Here is a 15,502-nt window from a genome sequence, read left to right on the forward strand (position 1 = left end):
ACACATTTATATAATAAAATATTACTCTAAGATTTCACAGGAAGTAATTTAAAGAAATTAAACTGAAATAATCTCATCACAAAATAATCGATTCGTTATTCTGTTCAAAACAAGACGGCATACTGATCCTTGGAGCGTACAGCCGAACAGGTGGTCAATCTTTTGTGTGCCCATATCGAAGGTCAGAATGTATGTAAGGAGGGATGATCTGATGATCTATAGCAGGGTTTCTCAACCTGTGATACCTACTAAGAAATCTCATAGACGGACACTTTAAGCATAATATATCTCAATTCATAACGAAAAAAAAATTATTTACATTAGGTAAATATTATTTGATTTATTTGATATTAATAAGGAAATTATTGCACATATCTCATTAACTTGTCATGCATTAAATGCTTATTATTATATTACCACCATTGTGTAGTTCTTAATTAAATACAATTTCATTCTATTAAAAAATAACATAGATACCAATACATTTTTGATTAAAACAAAAAAGTTATTTGGTCAAATTGTACTTGAACATTTTCAAACTGTGTATGTGATATGCAGATATAAAAAGGTAGAGAACCACTGACATATAGAATTGTAGTGTTGTACAAAACTACAAACTATACAACACTACCTACTGTGTTGCGACAGGATTTCTCATTCTATTCATTGATACTTTGAGTAGGTATACCTATTGGATTCATATGGTGTACATGTCTTGATGTTGTAATGTTTTATGTTAGTATTATTATACATTTATAAACTGTATTGTAATATATTAAAAAATTAATTTTACAATAACTCTATAGCACCCCCCTCCCCACTTAAATTCAAAATTCCAGGTTACGCCACTGGTGTTATACTCTTATACGTATTGTGTATATGCACAGCTCCTCCACCATTTCCACACTTTTCTCACGAATTATGCATACACATTGGACACATTGCATAACCATACCAAAGAATTGGGTAACAACTAACAACTATTAATATCTGTAAGTCAAAAATATTTAAAACAAGTGATAATTATTAGCTTATAGATAATACCACACACCTAACACATCTTTTGAGGCTTCAACACTTGGGCATAGGGTTCGATGACACTGGGAGGTAATCATTATACTATTTTCATTTTTCCAAGATAGGTATACACTATAGGTGCTTATGCCTAGTTAGTGAAGAAATCCCACTATATATATTTTCAGATGTGTACCCGTACCGAACCATACCCACGTACAATTTCAATGGTATCACACAATTATTTATGGAAGGTATTTATTTTTCATCTGGAATATATTGTTACATCTCTCTAGAGCATGGTAATACGCACAAATCATACACTTCATTGTGCGATATTATCGAAGGTAATATCTTGGTAAAAAGATTGTGTAAAATAAAATACGGCGATAATATAAAAAGGATCAGCGCAGCGCGGCCTCCGCTTTACCAAAATTGAATTATATTTAAGGGTAGGTATATAAATGTACAATAATAATATATTATTATCATGTTTTCTTCTTTCAGCATTTACAATGATAAAAATCATGGCAGGTGCATTCACAAACCCAATCTTTTGTGTATTTATTAATGGTGTATAAAATGTCTTTACTGTGGAAACGGCAGATGTTTAAGCGACGCCGGAGTTATTATTTATCACCCGTCTGACTATTGTCCCTGCCCACTGGTAACAGGCCACAGGCTTTAACACTTTTATGTTCATCTTTGTGTATTAGGTGGCTAGGAAAAGAGATATTTTCTTCTAACAGTTTTACATAATTTTTTTATAAGTTCTAAGGAATATTAAAATAACACAGCAACTTCAATGATCCTATAAAAAAATAATAATAAATAATAAATATTATTTAAGTGTATAGAAAACTAAGATAATAATAACAGATATTTAATGAACTAAACTTGTCATTATGATATAATATTAAAATTTACTAAAAGGTACCTTACAATCCAATTCACTTTTTTCCTTTTTACTAATCTTCTGTTTTATTTTAATTTTATGAAGCAGATAGGTATTAAAGCTTGAAAATTGAATGTGAAATTTTGTTATTGTTCAAAAAAATATTATTCATTGAAACTGGAAATATTCCACATTTGCTTAAAGTTAAATTTATATATATTATCATTTTTAATACACAATGTTTGTTCAAATGATTTAAACTAATTTTAAGCTATTTAAAATTTAAATTAAATTTAAAATGTTTTTTTATAAATACATTTTAACTTTACTGAATAATTAAACTAATTTATTTTAACAAAATTTAACATCAACGATTTTTTAGGTACGTACTTTTTGTAAATTTATTGTTAGCTAATTTAAAATGCTGCTAATAATTTGCAAAAAATACTTTTGTGTTCTATCATAAATCAATCATAATTATTTCTAATCTAAATTCTACATAATATCATAAATCATAATATTATATGAAATGTAAAAAGTACCTACCTATACTAAAACAAAAAATAAATATTTGTGTAATTACAGAACCAATAACTACAAATTAAACTTATCTGCAGGCGAACACTGAACACATGCTACACATAATATAAAGCATGTAATTTTGATCACTTTTAGTTCTAATCCGAAGATTTTGTTTCTGTAGGTAATCCTTATAAAAAATTATTACTCCCACTGTACCCGAGCGAATTCTAAGAATTATTTTTGACTTAATTTAAATCTAAAATTCTAGCTATTGCTAAATCTCAGAATCGTTAGACTCAGACATGCTTTAAAACATATATGTAGTAGCACCATATCATTAAAAAATTTAAAAACCTATTTAATGAATACATTTTTTATATGGGAAAACCAGTTATAAGCATAATATTTTATTATTTGTGGACGTAAAAAGTACCGATTTAGAAAAAATATAGAACCTGTCTATCTTTTTATTATGTATGCTCGAATGAAATAATTTATGTCAGAAACATTCATTTTTGACAGTTATTGATCGTATGAGGGTGTTGTCATGACGCCGAGTAAAAGCCTCCTGGTCCGACTATACCTACCGGTATAAGATTACCACCCAACACCACGTCAATCGATAATAACAACGAACAATACGATGGACGTTGCAGTGCAGACGTTATTTTTCCCAGATATTATATACATTTTAATATTTGTTCGTTTTCTTGTATTATAAATATGTACTGAATATAGTAAAAAAAAAAAAAAAAAAAGGTATTAATAAAATATTTTAATATTTTAATATTTTTTATATTGTATATTTTATATTATTTTATTATATTATTTTATTATTATTTTATATTATTATTTTTATTTTATTATATTATATTATTTTATTTTATTTTATTTATTTTTATTTTATTTTATTTTATTTTTATATTTTATTTATTTTTTTTATATTTTATATTTTTTTATACTTTTTTATATTTTAATATTTTAATATTTTATTTATATTGTTATAAAAAAAAAGGTATGAATGGTTTGATGTACGTATTATATCATAATTTATTTTAAACGAAAATTATGTTATAAATCAAAAATCTCGTAACGAGAAAATATATTTATTTTTATTCTGCCAGCGACTCAGCCACCCACCCATACACCACCCGGCTGTATCAATAGTACTGCTCGCAAACAGTAGGTACTGTGAACCAGGTAAGACAGCTTCCAAGGCTGTTCCCTATTCACCCTCTACATTGCATCTATTGTATAGTCTATGTAGTCCTGTGGATCATGGCTCCGGCGCACCACTAGCTACACACCCATTCGGCGCAATTTTCCCGGTTGTACCTCATTCTACATCTGACGTAGGTATGCAACGCGCAGACGCGAGCTTTCCACAGATTTCCCAGGGACCTGGGCCTGTGTTCGTGATCGCGTTACTCTTGCAGGCACGCCCGGACAGCTCAGACGCCGCACAGATCGCTGTTCAATCTTCATTCCAAAATGTCTGACACCACAGATATGCCACACTCAGAACAGGACAACGTTAACCTGTCACAAAGCTCGGCCGACAGCATATTAGACTGGTCGCAATTTTACGATATGTTCATGAATATTGAACAACGTTTGCCAAATTTTGATCACATGTTGATGGCCATGAATGATTACGCTTTTCAGAGGTAAGGTTTTCCTAACAATTATTATACGATAGCTACTTTTATAAATGAATAATAAATTAATACAACTTGTAAAAATACGTATCTATATATTATATTTAAGATTATAATATGACCTATCACCCACATTATCCATGGTCGTCTCACGTATTTTGATCTCTATAACGCACACTGTACATAGGTAATGTATTTTATCATCGTGTAATAATGAAATAAATCATACCCCCTGCCACCACTCTAGTCATGCGTTTTACGACCACATAGTGGATACCCCCCCCCACACCACAACCCCAACCCAAAAAACACTGTTTTTAGATTACTCCATCTATAGCTCGACATATGTATTATACCGTTGTTGTAGACCGGTTACACCGCTTTCTTGTAGTGGCAATACACCAATCGAGTATTTTTTCAAAACGTTTTTATAAATATTAAAATTTATTTTTTTGGGCACGTTTAACCTCTACACATACATTCATTCAGTGTTAACATTTTGCCGTGAATCGCATTTCTACATACCTACATGATTATACAGGGTGATTGATTTATCATACAACACTCATTATTTCAAAAAGTATTGACTTTTTCAAAATATTTTCTTACATGGTTTCAAGTTGTTAAAAAACCAACGTTTTTATTAAAAAATTATATTTTTAAATATTTTTTATCCTTACATTTTTTTAAGTTTTTTACTTTTTTGAATGACAACATATAGAGTTTTAATTTCATATTCCAAAGCAGAATATTTTTCTAAGTATTTTGATACATAGAAATCGAATTTGGGGCTAGTAGTTTATGAGTTATAAGTATTTAAAGTTTAGACAAACGGAGTAGTGGACAAACATTTTGCGGGGTAACCCCGTACCCTCCACTCTGCCCATCTAAACTTTAAAGTTTAAATACTTATAACTCATAAACTACTAGCCCCAAATTCAATTTTTATATATCAAAATACTTAGAAAAATATTCTGCTTTGGAATATGAAATTAAAACTATATGTTGTCATTCAAAAAATTAAAAAACATAAAAAATGATAAGGGTAAAAAATATTTAAAAATATAATTTTTTAATAAAAACGTTGATTTTTTAACAACTTGAAACCATGTAAAAAAATATTTTGAAAAAAGTCAATACTTTTTGAAATAATGAGTGTTTTATGATAAATCAATCACCCTGTATAGCATATGTTAGAGATATATGTACCTACCTATAATGGAGTGGTACCAAAATCACACAGCCCATTTGTGTTCAACCCCCTCACCCCTCCAAAACTACCTCACCATAACTTAGTTATTTATTGATCCACTACCCTTTAGGTGTACTCACCCCGGCACCACCCTTCTGCGCATTAAGTACCTATTGTGTTCATCAGTCTTTTGTTAACGCAAAAAAGGTATTTCTTCTACTTATTCACGCATATAATATAAAGTATGAAAAATAGGGCATGGTTTTAAATATATATAAATGCTACCCTATGAATTTTTATAGGTAACAATCGCCTATAAAATTTTCATATTATTCAAATAATTATCAACTCGAATGAGTTTTGTACATCAACGATCTTGTTATTATCTTTTCATATAATTTTAATTTTAATCGACACCATATAGAAAGCACTATTAAAAATCTCTAAAAGTTTTGGACTTATAAAACGCAATTAATGTTAATTTAAAAATCTACGATCATTTATACTATTATACAACGCATTAGTTAGGTAAACATCGGAATATGGTTCGATTATATGGTGACCACACACTAAATCAGGTATTAACAGTATCAAATGTGTACAGAATCGTTTGAAATTCATATCTAACCAATTTAATATACACCCATATACAACCATAATTACAATCTAATCAGATAAATTTTAATAATCAAACTTTTAGTTAAACAAACAATATTGTTTACATATTATTTTTTATTATAAATGAATAAGTGCACGCACGCGAGCACTCTTTCATACACTCAGTATTATTACGTCAGTAGGTATGCGTGGTCAACAACCACCCCACCCCATAACTAGCTTCTTTGTTAAAACATCAACCCCTAAAATAAAATAATTGTTTATTGATTCACCCACCACCATCTCCCTTTTGACACTATACAGTGCGTCGAGATGTATACGTCAAGATTTCCACTCAATTTCTTTACTGTTGATCTTGAGCATAACATGTTTTTTACAGATCGGATCGTAAAATATTATTTTCAAAAATATCCTAAGAAAAGTCCTAAGAGATTTATACTTGTGATCTAATAAACTATTTGTACATTGTACTTTTCAGAGATATTGAAGTTGAGCATTGAAACATTAATTCTACTACAAAAACTTTCTCAGATACACAAATATCATACATTATTGTACAATTAATTCATAATTCATTTCTCCATTCAGAATTTACAGTCATGAACAATTTTTTTTTTTTTTCTCACCTGATTGGTAGTGTAAATTAATAATAATAATAGTTCATTTATTTCATCCATAAAAATTATCAGATATTGCTCAGTTATCATATCATAGTAAAAGAAATAATCTATATAAAACCACGATAGTAGAAGAATTAACACCTATTTGATCTAATAACATAATATTATCATGATTTTTTTAGAACTTCAAGACAAAGACAAACAAATGATTTAAATGAATTTTATGGAGTGATTAAAAAAGGTCTTATTGATTGGTATACAAATAGTATTGAAAATAAAATTAAGTAAGTACCTACAAATGTATATTTACTACATAACAAGAATTTCAATTTGGCTTGCTCATGTTTTTTTATTCCATAAAATGAAACGTTCAATAAACTAAAATATCCAATAAATACTTAACAAAATAATTAGGTATTTATTGGATATCTATATATAAATATTATCTTATGATGATTAGAATATAATTAATGCACTATCTGTTTTTAATTAAATTTATTCTATTACTATGTTTATTACTTTATTATAATACCAGTTATAAGTTTACTAATGTGTACGAATTTTATATAGTAGGACACCTGATTTTATCGATTTGACAAATCATGTTTTTGGTGATGACATAATGCAAGTTGACAAAAAACTAGTTAGTACTACAAGTCCTAAAACCGAAACTAATAAAATTACAGACACTAGTGGTAATGCAGATGCTAGTAAAAGTACTAACACAAGTGCTAATAATACTGATGCTAATGAAAGTACAAGCACAAGTGCTAATAATACAGATGCTAATGAAAATACAAACACAAGTGCAAACACAAGTGCTAATAATACAAATGCTAATGAAAGTACAAACACAAGTGCTAATAATACAGATGCTAATGAAAATACAGACATACGTGCTAATAATACAGATGCTAATGAAAATACAGACATAAGTGCTAATAATACAGATGCTAATGAAAGTACAAACACAAGTGCTAATAATACAGATGCTAATGAAAGTATAAACACAAGTGGTAATACAGATGCTTGTGAAAATACAAACTTAAGTGCAAACACAAGTGCTAATAATACAGATGCTAATGAAAATACAAACACAAGTGCTAATAATACAGATGGTATTAAAAGTACAGCCACAAGCCCTAATGAGGATCCTATTGATATTGAAGAAGCTGTTGCTAAATTAAGGGATCGTTTGTATGCTGAAGAAGGTATCAATACTAAAAGGGCTAGTGCACATTTCTTTAATCGTTTAAATATTGCAAAACATTTAAAATATAAGTAAGCAATAATTTAATTCAATTTAATCTTAGAATTTTAAATTTATAATTATAATTTTTTTAGTTACAGCCATAAAGATAGTATGAAAGCATCAGAAATGTCTAAGTCAACTGAGACAAATGTTGACACCGAGGATAGTTTTAAAATAATAATGCCTAATATGACTAAATATAATACAATCCAAAGGTGGGTTGTAATTTAAATTTACAAATATTAATAAAATATAATATAGGTTATTGCTATATAACCCAACTTCACCCATGATAAAATATGGTATGAAACTACCTATATTCGTGTTTCATGGCTTTAGTGTATCTCAGTTAAATGGGCATCAATGTACCTTGCTTTGTGAAATAATTCGACCAAGATTGTCTATCGACCTATTTTGGATTGGCTATAGAATTTAAAATATATTTTAACGCGGTCTTAACTGCTCTACGAAAACTACATTTTTCTGATATTTCCAAAAACAATTTTTGAAATTTTCGTTAAAATCGATTTAGTAGTTTTTAAGTCTATACGAGTATAAGCTGCGAACATCAATCGGACATTGCCGATTAATGTTGATTTTAATAACAAATAATCTTTTTTATTTTATTCATTTAAAAAAGCCCATACTATCCCAGGTTGGGTAATCGATGGTAATCCTATATTACTATGCATTATAATATAAGCAATAAAGTACTCATAAAAATGCATTAGTGAAATCTAGTAATTTATAAATTATAACCTATAGGTAGGGGTAGTAAAATGAAGCTATTAAACTCCAGGTTTCTGGAAATATGATGTGTACAAAATTTAGCGCCAAGCGCTTCAGTATTTTCAAAACCTATAAGTAAGCGCCAATTAACGGACATACAGATATTTATACATATTATACACAGACCAATTCGAATTATTGAGCATTTGAAGATCCACTGTATTAAATTTTCATAGAAGTTAAGGATTTTTTAATTTGAATTTATTTCAGTTAGAAGACTTATCCATTAATAGGGAACGGAAATTCTCTAAAACCCAAAAAAAATGACTTAATAAAATATGATTCAATGCACTCTTAACAAATTTTTTTTTTAGCACAATAAAATGTACTGTAGTCATTAGTGTACAAATATTTTAAGAGTTTTTGAATACAATCCTCTAAAATTCAAAATCTTAATTTTTGTCTCAAATAAAGGTAGACCTACTTTATCTTAACAATCTTAACAATAGAACCCTTGTGATTTATTTTTCTCGTCATAAATATGAAAATATTTCGTGCCTACCTACATACATTTCCAAAATGTTTACGTTATTATTTATTTTAATTTTTCAGGAAGAGACTTCCTATCGATAGTAATATCCATCTTGGAAATGATTATGAACGTCATTGGTGGAGACAAACAAACGATAAAATTATTTTATATGTAAGAATACTTAAATTTGACGCTCAGCAAATCACGTTTAGCTGCGTTAGTTTAAAATTTAGAGTGAATTGAACTATTATTAAAATTAAAGATAACATTATTATCTAAGGCTTCACATAGGCTTTTAATTATATTTTAATTTTGAAATTAGTTATGAGTATTTTAAAATTATAAATTGTTTGTGTACCTTATTTTATTATCTTAAATACTCTTAACTCGCTTTAAAATTAAAATATAATAAAAAGCCTATGAGAAGCCCTCCATAATAATATTATTTTTAATTTGCATAAGTGGCAAACTCACTTTAAATTTTAGAACTAACGGAGCTATACGTGATCTGCCGAGCGTTAAATTTGCTATGTTACGCACTTGTAAGACGGAGACACACATGCGGGCGTAGCATCCTTTTAATCAATTTTCAAGTATATTGGTGATATCAAGAACTGATGTTACATTGCAACGTATATGCCTCACGCTCATTATCATACATTATAAATTAAGTCATTATAATTAAGCATTATTTGATTCATTATATTCATATGACATGGTTATATTGATATTTTTTTAACTGTCTATAATTCCAATAAGTAACGGAAGGAGAAAGTTGAAGAAATTTAGCTTCAAAATCCTATTTTAATTTCAAAATAAATCTATATTCATTAGCCCTATTAATTAAATTGTATGAGAAAAATATTTTATGTCTATTTACCTATTTTTTTTATAACCACAAAATAATATACTTCATCGTTCATTGATTCACACATATATTCAAAATTTAAGCAGAAAATCGGATAATTAATCTTTTACTTCATATTCTAAAAACTTAATTGAAGACACCTTTAATAGCTTTAAATACCACGCCCATAAATTATTTTTTAACTACACAATACATATAAAATTATTGTATTACACTTTCATGAATTTTATTGCAAATATCAAACTTTAACTTGATAAATATTATATCTGAATATTAATGCTCATTATTATTTAATTCATATTACCACTAGGTATTAGAAAATTTAACTTATTAGTTATACATTATACAATATACATACATCAGTGTTTTTGCGTTATGTTTAGGTGGATATATCTGACTTAATTTTTGAATTAGTTCCAAATATTAAGGTAGAAGTAACCATAATTGGTTTTAAGATTAAAGTAAAACGTTCAAACAAATGGGTTGTTATATTGTCAAATAAGTTTGAAAAAGCTATTGCAAAAACCAAATGGGTAGTCAATAAATACAAACATGTCAAAGTAAGCCGTTTTAAACAAATAATAATATCAACATACCTATACCTGAAATTAATTGTTTTCCTTATAAGCTAACCATTAATAAGAAGGAAAAAGAATTTTGGAGTAAATGTCTGGTTACTGAAACAAGAGAACTCGATACATCAAATTTTAAACATCATTCTTGTTCTAATGAATGCAACACACCCAAACCACCTAAATTAGAAATGCTTAAAACAAGAGAAGAATGTATGGAGGAATTTAAAACATTTATCAATGAAGTAAGTATAAATATCAAAAATGTAATCAGTATTAATTTCTAATTATATACTGTACGTTTAATGTCAATCTACTGTAGACATTTTCTATAAGGTAAAGAAAGATCAAAGATTAAGTCACCAGAAGTAACATTATAAAATGCATAGTTATAATTTATAAAGTCATTTAACTCGACTAGGCACCTATTCAGGGGTGTCTCACCCCACCCCGAAATTTTAACGAATTTAGTAAAAGAGTATTGCTTAATATTTGTATATAATTGAAGTTTTATATTAACCCTCCGCCCAAAAAGCACGCCCCTGACCTATTCAATACGTTAAGCTAAACTTTAGCTAAACATATTGCTTGTGCTAGTGCTTCTCGAGCTTTTTCAAACTACCACCCCCCTAAGTGCTAAGTATTTTTCAACTAATCTTACTACTATTTAAAATTAAAATAATATAAATTAAATGTTTATAATTTAATAATAAATAATATATATATAAGGAAAATAAATGTAAATAAATGTTTAAATATAATTTAAGAGGATAATCAAAATGTTTTGAAATGTATTAATCAGTGAGATGGTTGTGCTTGGTGATTCAAATAAAATTTTTTTACGTTTGGTTCAAAGTTTGTGAGATGAAAACGTAAGTCTCCTCTTTTGACAATGTCGAGTCGATTTTTTTTTTCGTTATGAAATCCTTCACCACACTGAATCCTCGATCAACAAGGTAAGAGGAAGGGAAGGGAATTAATAGTTTCTGTACTATAGTTCACAGTACAGGATAGATTCGACTGATAGTAGACTGGAGCCAAAATTCTGTGAGGTTTTCACCATTCTTAAAACTTGCTTTTAACATCTCGTAAGTGGAAATTTTGATCGATTTTTCTTGATACTGCATTTTTACTGATTCAATATTTACAAATAAATTTATGACCCATTTAGGAACTTCCAGATATTCTAATATCTTCAAAACATTGTGAAAAATCTTAATCCAAAGACTGAAGGTTTTGACAATAAAATTGTATGTCATCAAATGAGATTTTACTGTTCTCGTGTAGATCTGACAGAACTGGAAACTGGCTAAATTCGTTTTCACCAAAATTCTGCTTCCATAAAGTTAATTTTTTTTTGGAAAATAGAAATAAGATTTAGTTGTTATGAGATTGAGCTCGTCTCCTTGAAGTTGCCAATTGATGTAATTGGATTTTGCGAACAAAAATCAGTCATAAAAGTGATATTGCCCACTTATCGCCCAAAACAAGCACACCGCCCCTCAGTACTCTTTCACCGCCAACCGAGAGGCGATATAGCCCCCATTGAGAGGCACTGAGCTAATGATTAATCAAGTTAAAGAACTTAAACAGAAAATATTTATAGTAATTTTAAAAAGTACGAAGTAAATTAAAATTGATAAACTTTTTACTTAGATACCATTACCACGGGATAGTGTTTTTCACTTATACATAAGTACAATAATGTGTTTTTCTAGATATTCATGAAACTGTTTAAGTGCAAGTGTCCTCAAGTTTCCGATTTAATTCTAGACATATGCATACTATAGGTGTACAAAAACATAAATTACTTTACAAAATAATTTTCACTACCAAACAACAAACTTAAAACTTAATATTTATTTTATATTATTGTACCTATTATAAATTATTGATGAATTTCATAACAAATAACTAATAACCGGTAAAATACGATTGAGAACGTTACGGTTGAGAACGTGATTTTTGGTAACACGATTGAGAATGTTCGATATTTTAATTTGTTTTCAACGTTGCCAAATTTAATCGCACAATAATTTGAGCACGATAATCGGCTTTCGAACGATAAAGAACGTTATATCTTTTTGACTGAACGATTAATACCTACAGTTGATTTTTTATATTTATCGGACGTTTATCGGATTAACCATATGTTATTTGTAACTTTTAAACCAGATATATGAAAGAATAACTTAATAGGTGTTTTAGTCGTCGCACAAACGTCAACGAAGTATTCATATTATAGTCAGTTAAAAATAGCAACGATAGAACATGGTAAAAAAAAAAAGAAATGCCAATAAAACAAAAGGAAAAATTAATTAATATTCATGATAAATATATGTGGTATACATATAGCAAATAAAAGTTCTAATAATTTATTAAAATATCTAGAGTATGTTGGATTATGCTATCCCGCTTTAACTAATTTATAGGTAACTCATTTGTCATAATATGAGTATATAACATATTTATTACATTTTTTATACACATTTTTATAATATTCTACATGTTTTACTTTTTTTTACGTATTTTATACATATTCTTATAATTCTACATTTTTTTCATTTTTAAACATATTTATACTACATATGACGTTCTTCAAGAATATTTGTTAAATTATAAATAATAAATGATATAGCAACGTTGCACGTAAATTCGTTCTCAATCGTATTTTTTTGGGGGGGTCAGCGGTAAGTTCATTGTTATTTTTAAGTGTTCTCAATCGTTCGGCAAAAAAAGTATAGGTAATGTTCTCAATCGTTCGATAGCCCCGATAACATATAAGTACCAATTTGTATGGGTTCCTATCATCAAATTGTTAATAAAATAATGTGTGTATTGTAATTACCTTATAATCTTTTTTAATAGGAATGTGACGATGGAGATATTGATACATTTATGAAAGAAATAAATGATATAGTTCCAATTACAACTAAAAAACCGCAAGATTCAGCTTCAACTTTGAATTCGTCTGTAGATACAAGTACAGTCATGTCTCTGGAATCTGACTCTGAAAATCCCCAAAGTACACAACAATTTTTCATGGACTCTGAATTTCCACTAACTTTATCAGATTGATTTAACACTGAAATCTCTCCAATCAGATTCTCTTATATATTTTAAATCTATTATATCCTCTTCACGTTCTTAATATAAAAGTATTATTAATCGGTAACAAAATGATGGCAAATATAAAATGTTTAGAACAGATAATTTTAATTTTAAGATAAAATGCTATTGGCTTTTTATATATTATTACAAATAATTACTATTGATTATAAATTATAATTCATAATAACTTTTAAAACTAATATATAACTATATTGTCTATAAAGTATAAGTATGTCTAAACTAGCTGACCCCCGTGCACTTCGTTGTCAGTTAAAAATACCAAATTTATATGATTCAACATTAGTGTTTAATTTTCATATACCTATATTTATAATTTTTGATTACATAGCTTTTACCTGTTATCATACTTTATGAACTTATATTATTATAATTTTATGATTTACATAATTTAGTTTAATAACTATTTAACAGACCTACAAATTAATGAATTTGCATGCTTTATCCTTCATCATATTAAAAAATTGTTTTTGAGGGAATTTGTATTATGTTATTTATAAATCAAATGTGGAATCTTATTTTGTATATTTAATTGGTTGTGGCAGATAATTTTATAAATGCATAACTTCAGCAATTATTTCTGTTCTTACTCTTCTTCACGTTTTGATGATATCTTGCTAATATTTTTGATTGTAAAATTTTAAATGTTTGGCACATTGTGTTTATTATTATACTGTATAGGAAGGAGAATGTTAGATTACCCCTACCTGTAAACGCAACTGGGAGAAGGTATAATGTATTAAGTTATTTTTGTTTTTTAATATAAATCAATTTTTTTCATATTTATATTATAATTATTCATGGTATTATGTATGTTTAGAATTTATTTAATGAATTAATCATTTTTTAATATATTAACTATCAACTACAACAGTATAAGCTAAATAATTAACTGTATTTATATATTTTAATTATTACACTAATATTATATTACTATATTAATGTATACATATAAATGTGTGATTCTAATAAACAAAAGCAAATAATAAGGAACCATTGTTTTTTTATACATAATTAATATAAATGAAAATAAATGTTTGTCTGTACCTACGTCTATTAAGTCTGATTGCGATGAAATTTTTGGAAGTACCTAATAAAGTAGGACATAGGTACACTCCTCCTAAGGTTTCTGGTATAACCTAACGCTATTAAAGGAAAAAATGTTTGCTATTGACCTGAAAAAACCCCGCAGTAAATTCACGAGAGACCTATTCACTCTCCAAAAGTGACCATGTGGTGTGTGATTTCAAAATTTGTAGTGATTGGGCATTATTTTTTTGAGGAGAATGGGCAAACCGTAACTGCCAAAATTCAACATTACATGTTTCGCAGGTTTCCCTGTTAGAACCTAAATTGGAAGAGCTAATGGGGGAAACAGATATGGGGATATTTGGTTCTAATAGGACGGGATTACGGTATATATTCGAGTTATGTGTATGCTCGAGTTTCAATGACGAAGCTGCGACAGATGTTCCCGACGCACCTCTTTGAGGGCTGATGTACTTACGCACTCACGGAATTTGAGCATTTGTAATTTTTTCTTGTGAGGCTATCTGAAAGAAAAGAATTTTAAAAATCAGCCTCACGCCTTGGAAGAACTCAAAAAGCGAATACAATAAGAGATCAGCGCTATACCAGTCGAAATGTATTAAAATGCTGCCAAAAACTTCAGAAATCGCCTTCATCAATGTATCGTAGTTGGCGGCTATCATTTTTCTGATGTCAAAATTAAAACTTAATACATAAAACGACATGATGACATGATGTACTGAAGAAAATTAAATAAACCTTATTTCTATAAGTTGCATTTTTTTTAAATAGACTCAAAACTGCCCTGCTTATTTTGTAGCACCATATAGGTACAATAAATATACAATAGTGAATAGATCGAAGCATATATA

At 28.2% G+C, this 15,502-nt stretch overlaps 1 protein-coding gene across 1 annotated transcript; it reads left to right on the top strand.

Annotated features, from left to right (window-relative positions):
• The first annotated feature begins 3,876 nt into the window (after positions 1–3,876).
• LOC107168711 (uncharacterized) lies at positions 3,877–14,474 on the top strand. The gene is made up of 8 exons (XM_089216501.1): positions 3,877–4,098; positions 6,702–6,803; positions 7,090–7,800; positions 7,864–7,986; positions 9,113–9,203; positions 10,284–10,460; positions 10,529–10,717; positions 13,341–14,474. Exons 1-8 carry the CDS (start codon positions 3,923–3,925, stop codon positions 13,548–13,550), a joined length of 1,779 nt encoding a protein of 592 aa, XP_089072627.1. The 5' UTR covers positions 3,877–3,922; the 3' UTR covers positions 13,551–14,474.
• Positions 14,475–15,502: the final 1,028 nt, after the last annotated feature.

The sequence above is a fragment of the Diuraphis noxia genome, unplaced genomic scaffold (assembly GCF_037042655.1).
Source record: "Diuraphis noxia isolate RWA-SAM2 unplaced genomic scaffold, SU_Dnox_SAM2 contig0001, whole genome shotgun sequence".
Lineage (NCBI taxonomy): Eukaryota > Metazoa > Arthropoda > Insecta > Hemiptera > Aphididae > Diuraphis > Diuraphis noxia.

Excerpts from the sequence above, each read along its gene's own strand:
- LOC107168711 (XM_089216501.1), top strand. The coding sequence starts at position 3,923 with ATGTCTGACACCACAGATATGCCACACTCAGAACAGGACAACGTTAAC. Across the intron at positions 4,099-6,701 it reads AATGATTACGCTTTTCAGAG|AACTTCAAGACAAAGACAAA; the intron begins GTAAGGTTTTCC and ends TGATTTTTTTAG. Across the intron at positions 9,204-10,283 it reads ACGATAAAATTATTTTATAT|GTGGATATATCTGACTTAAT; the intron begins GTAAGAATACTT and ends CGTTATGTTTAG.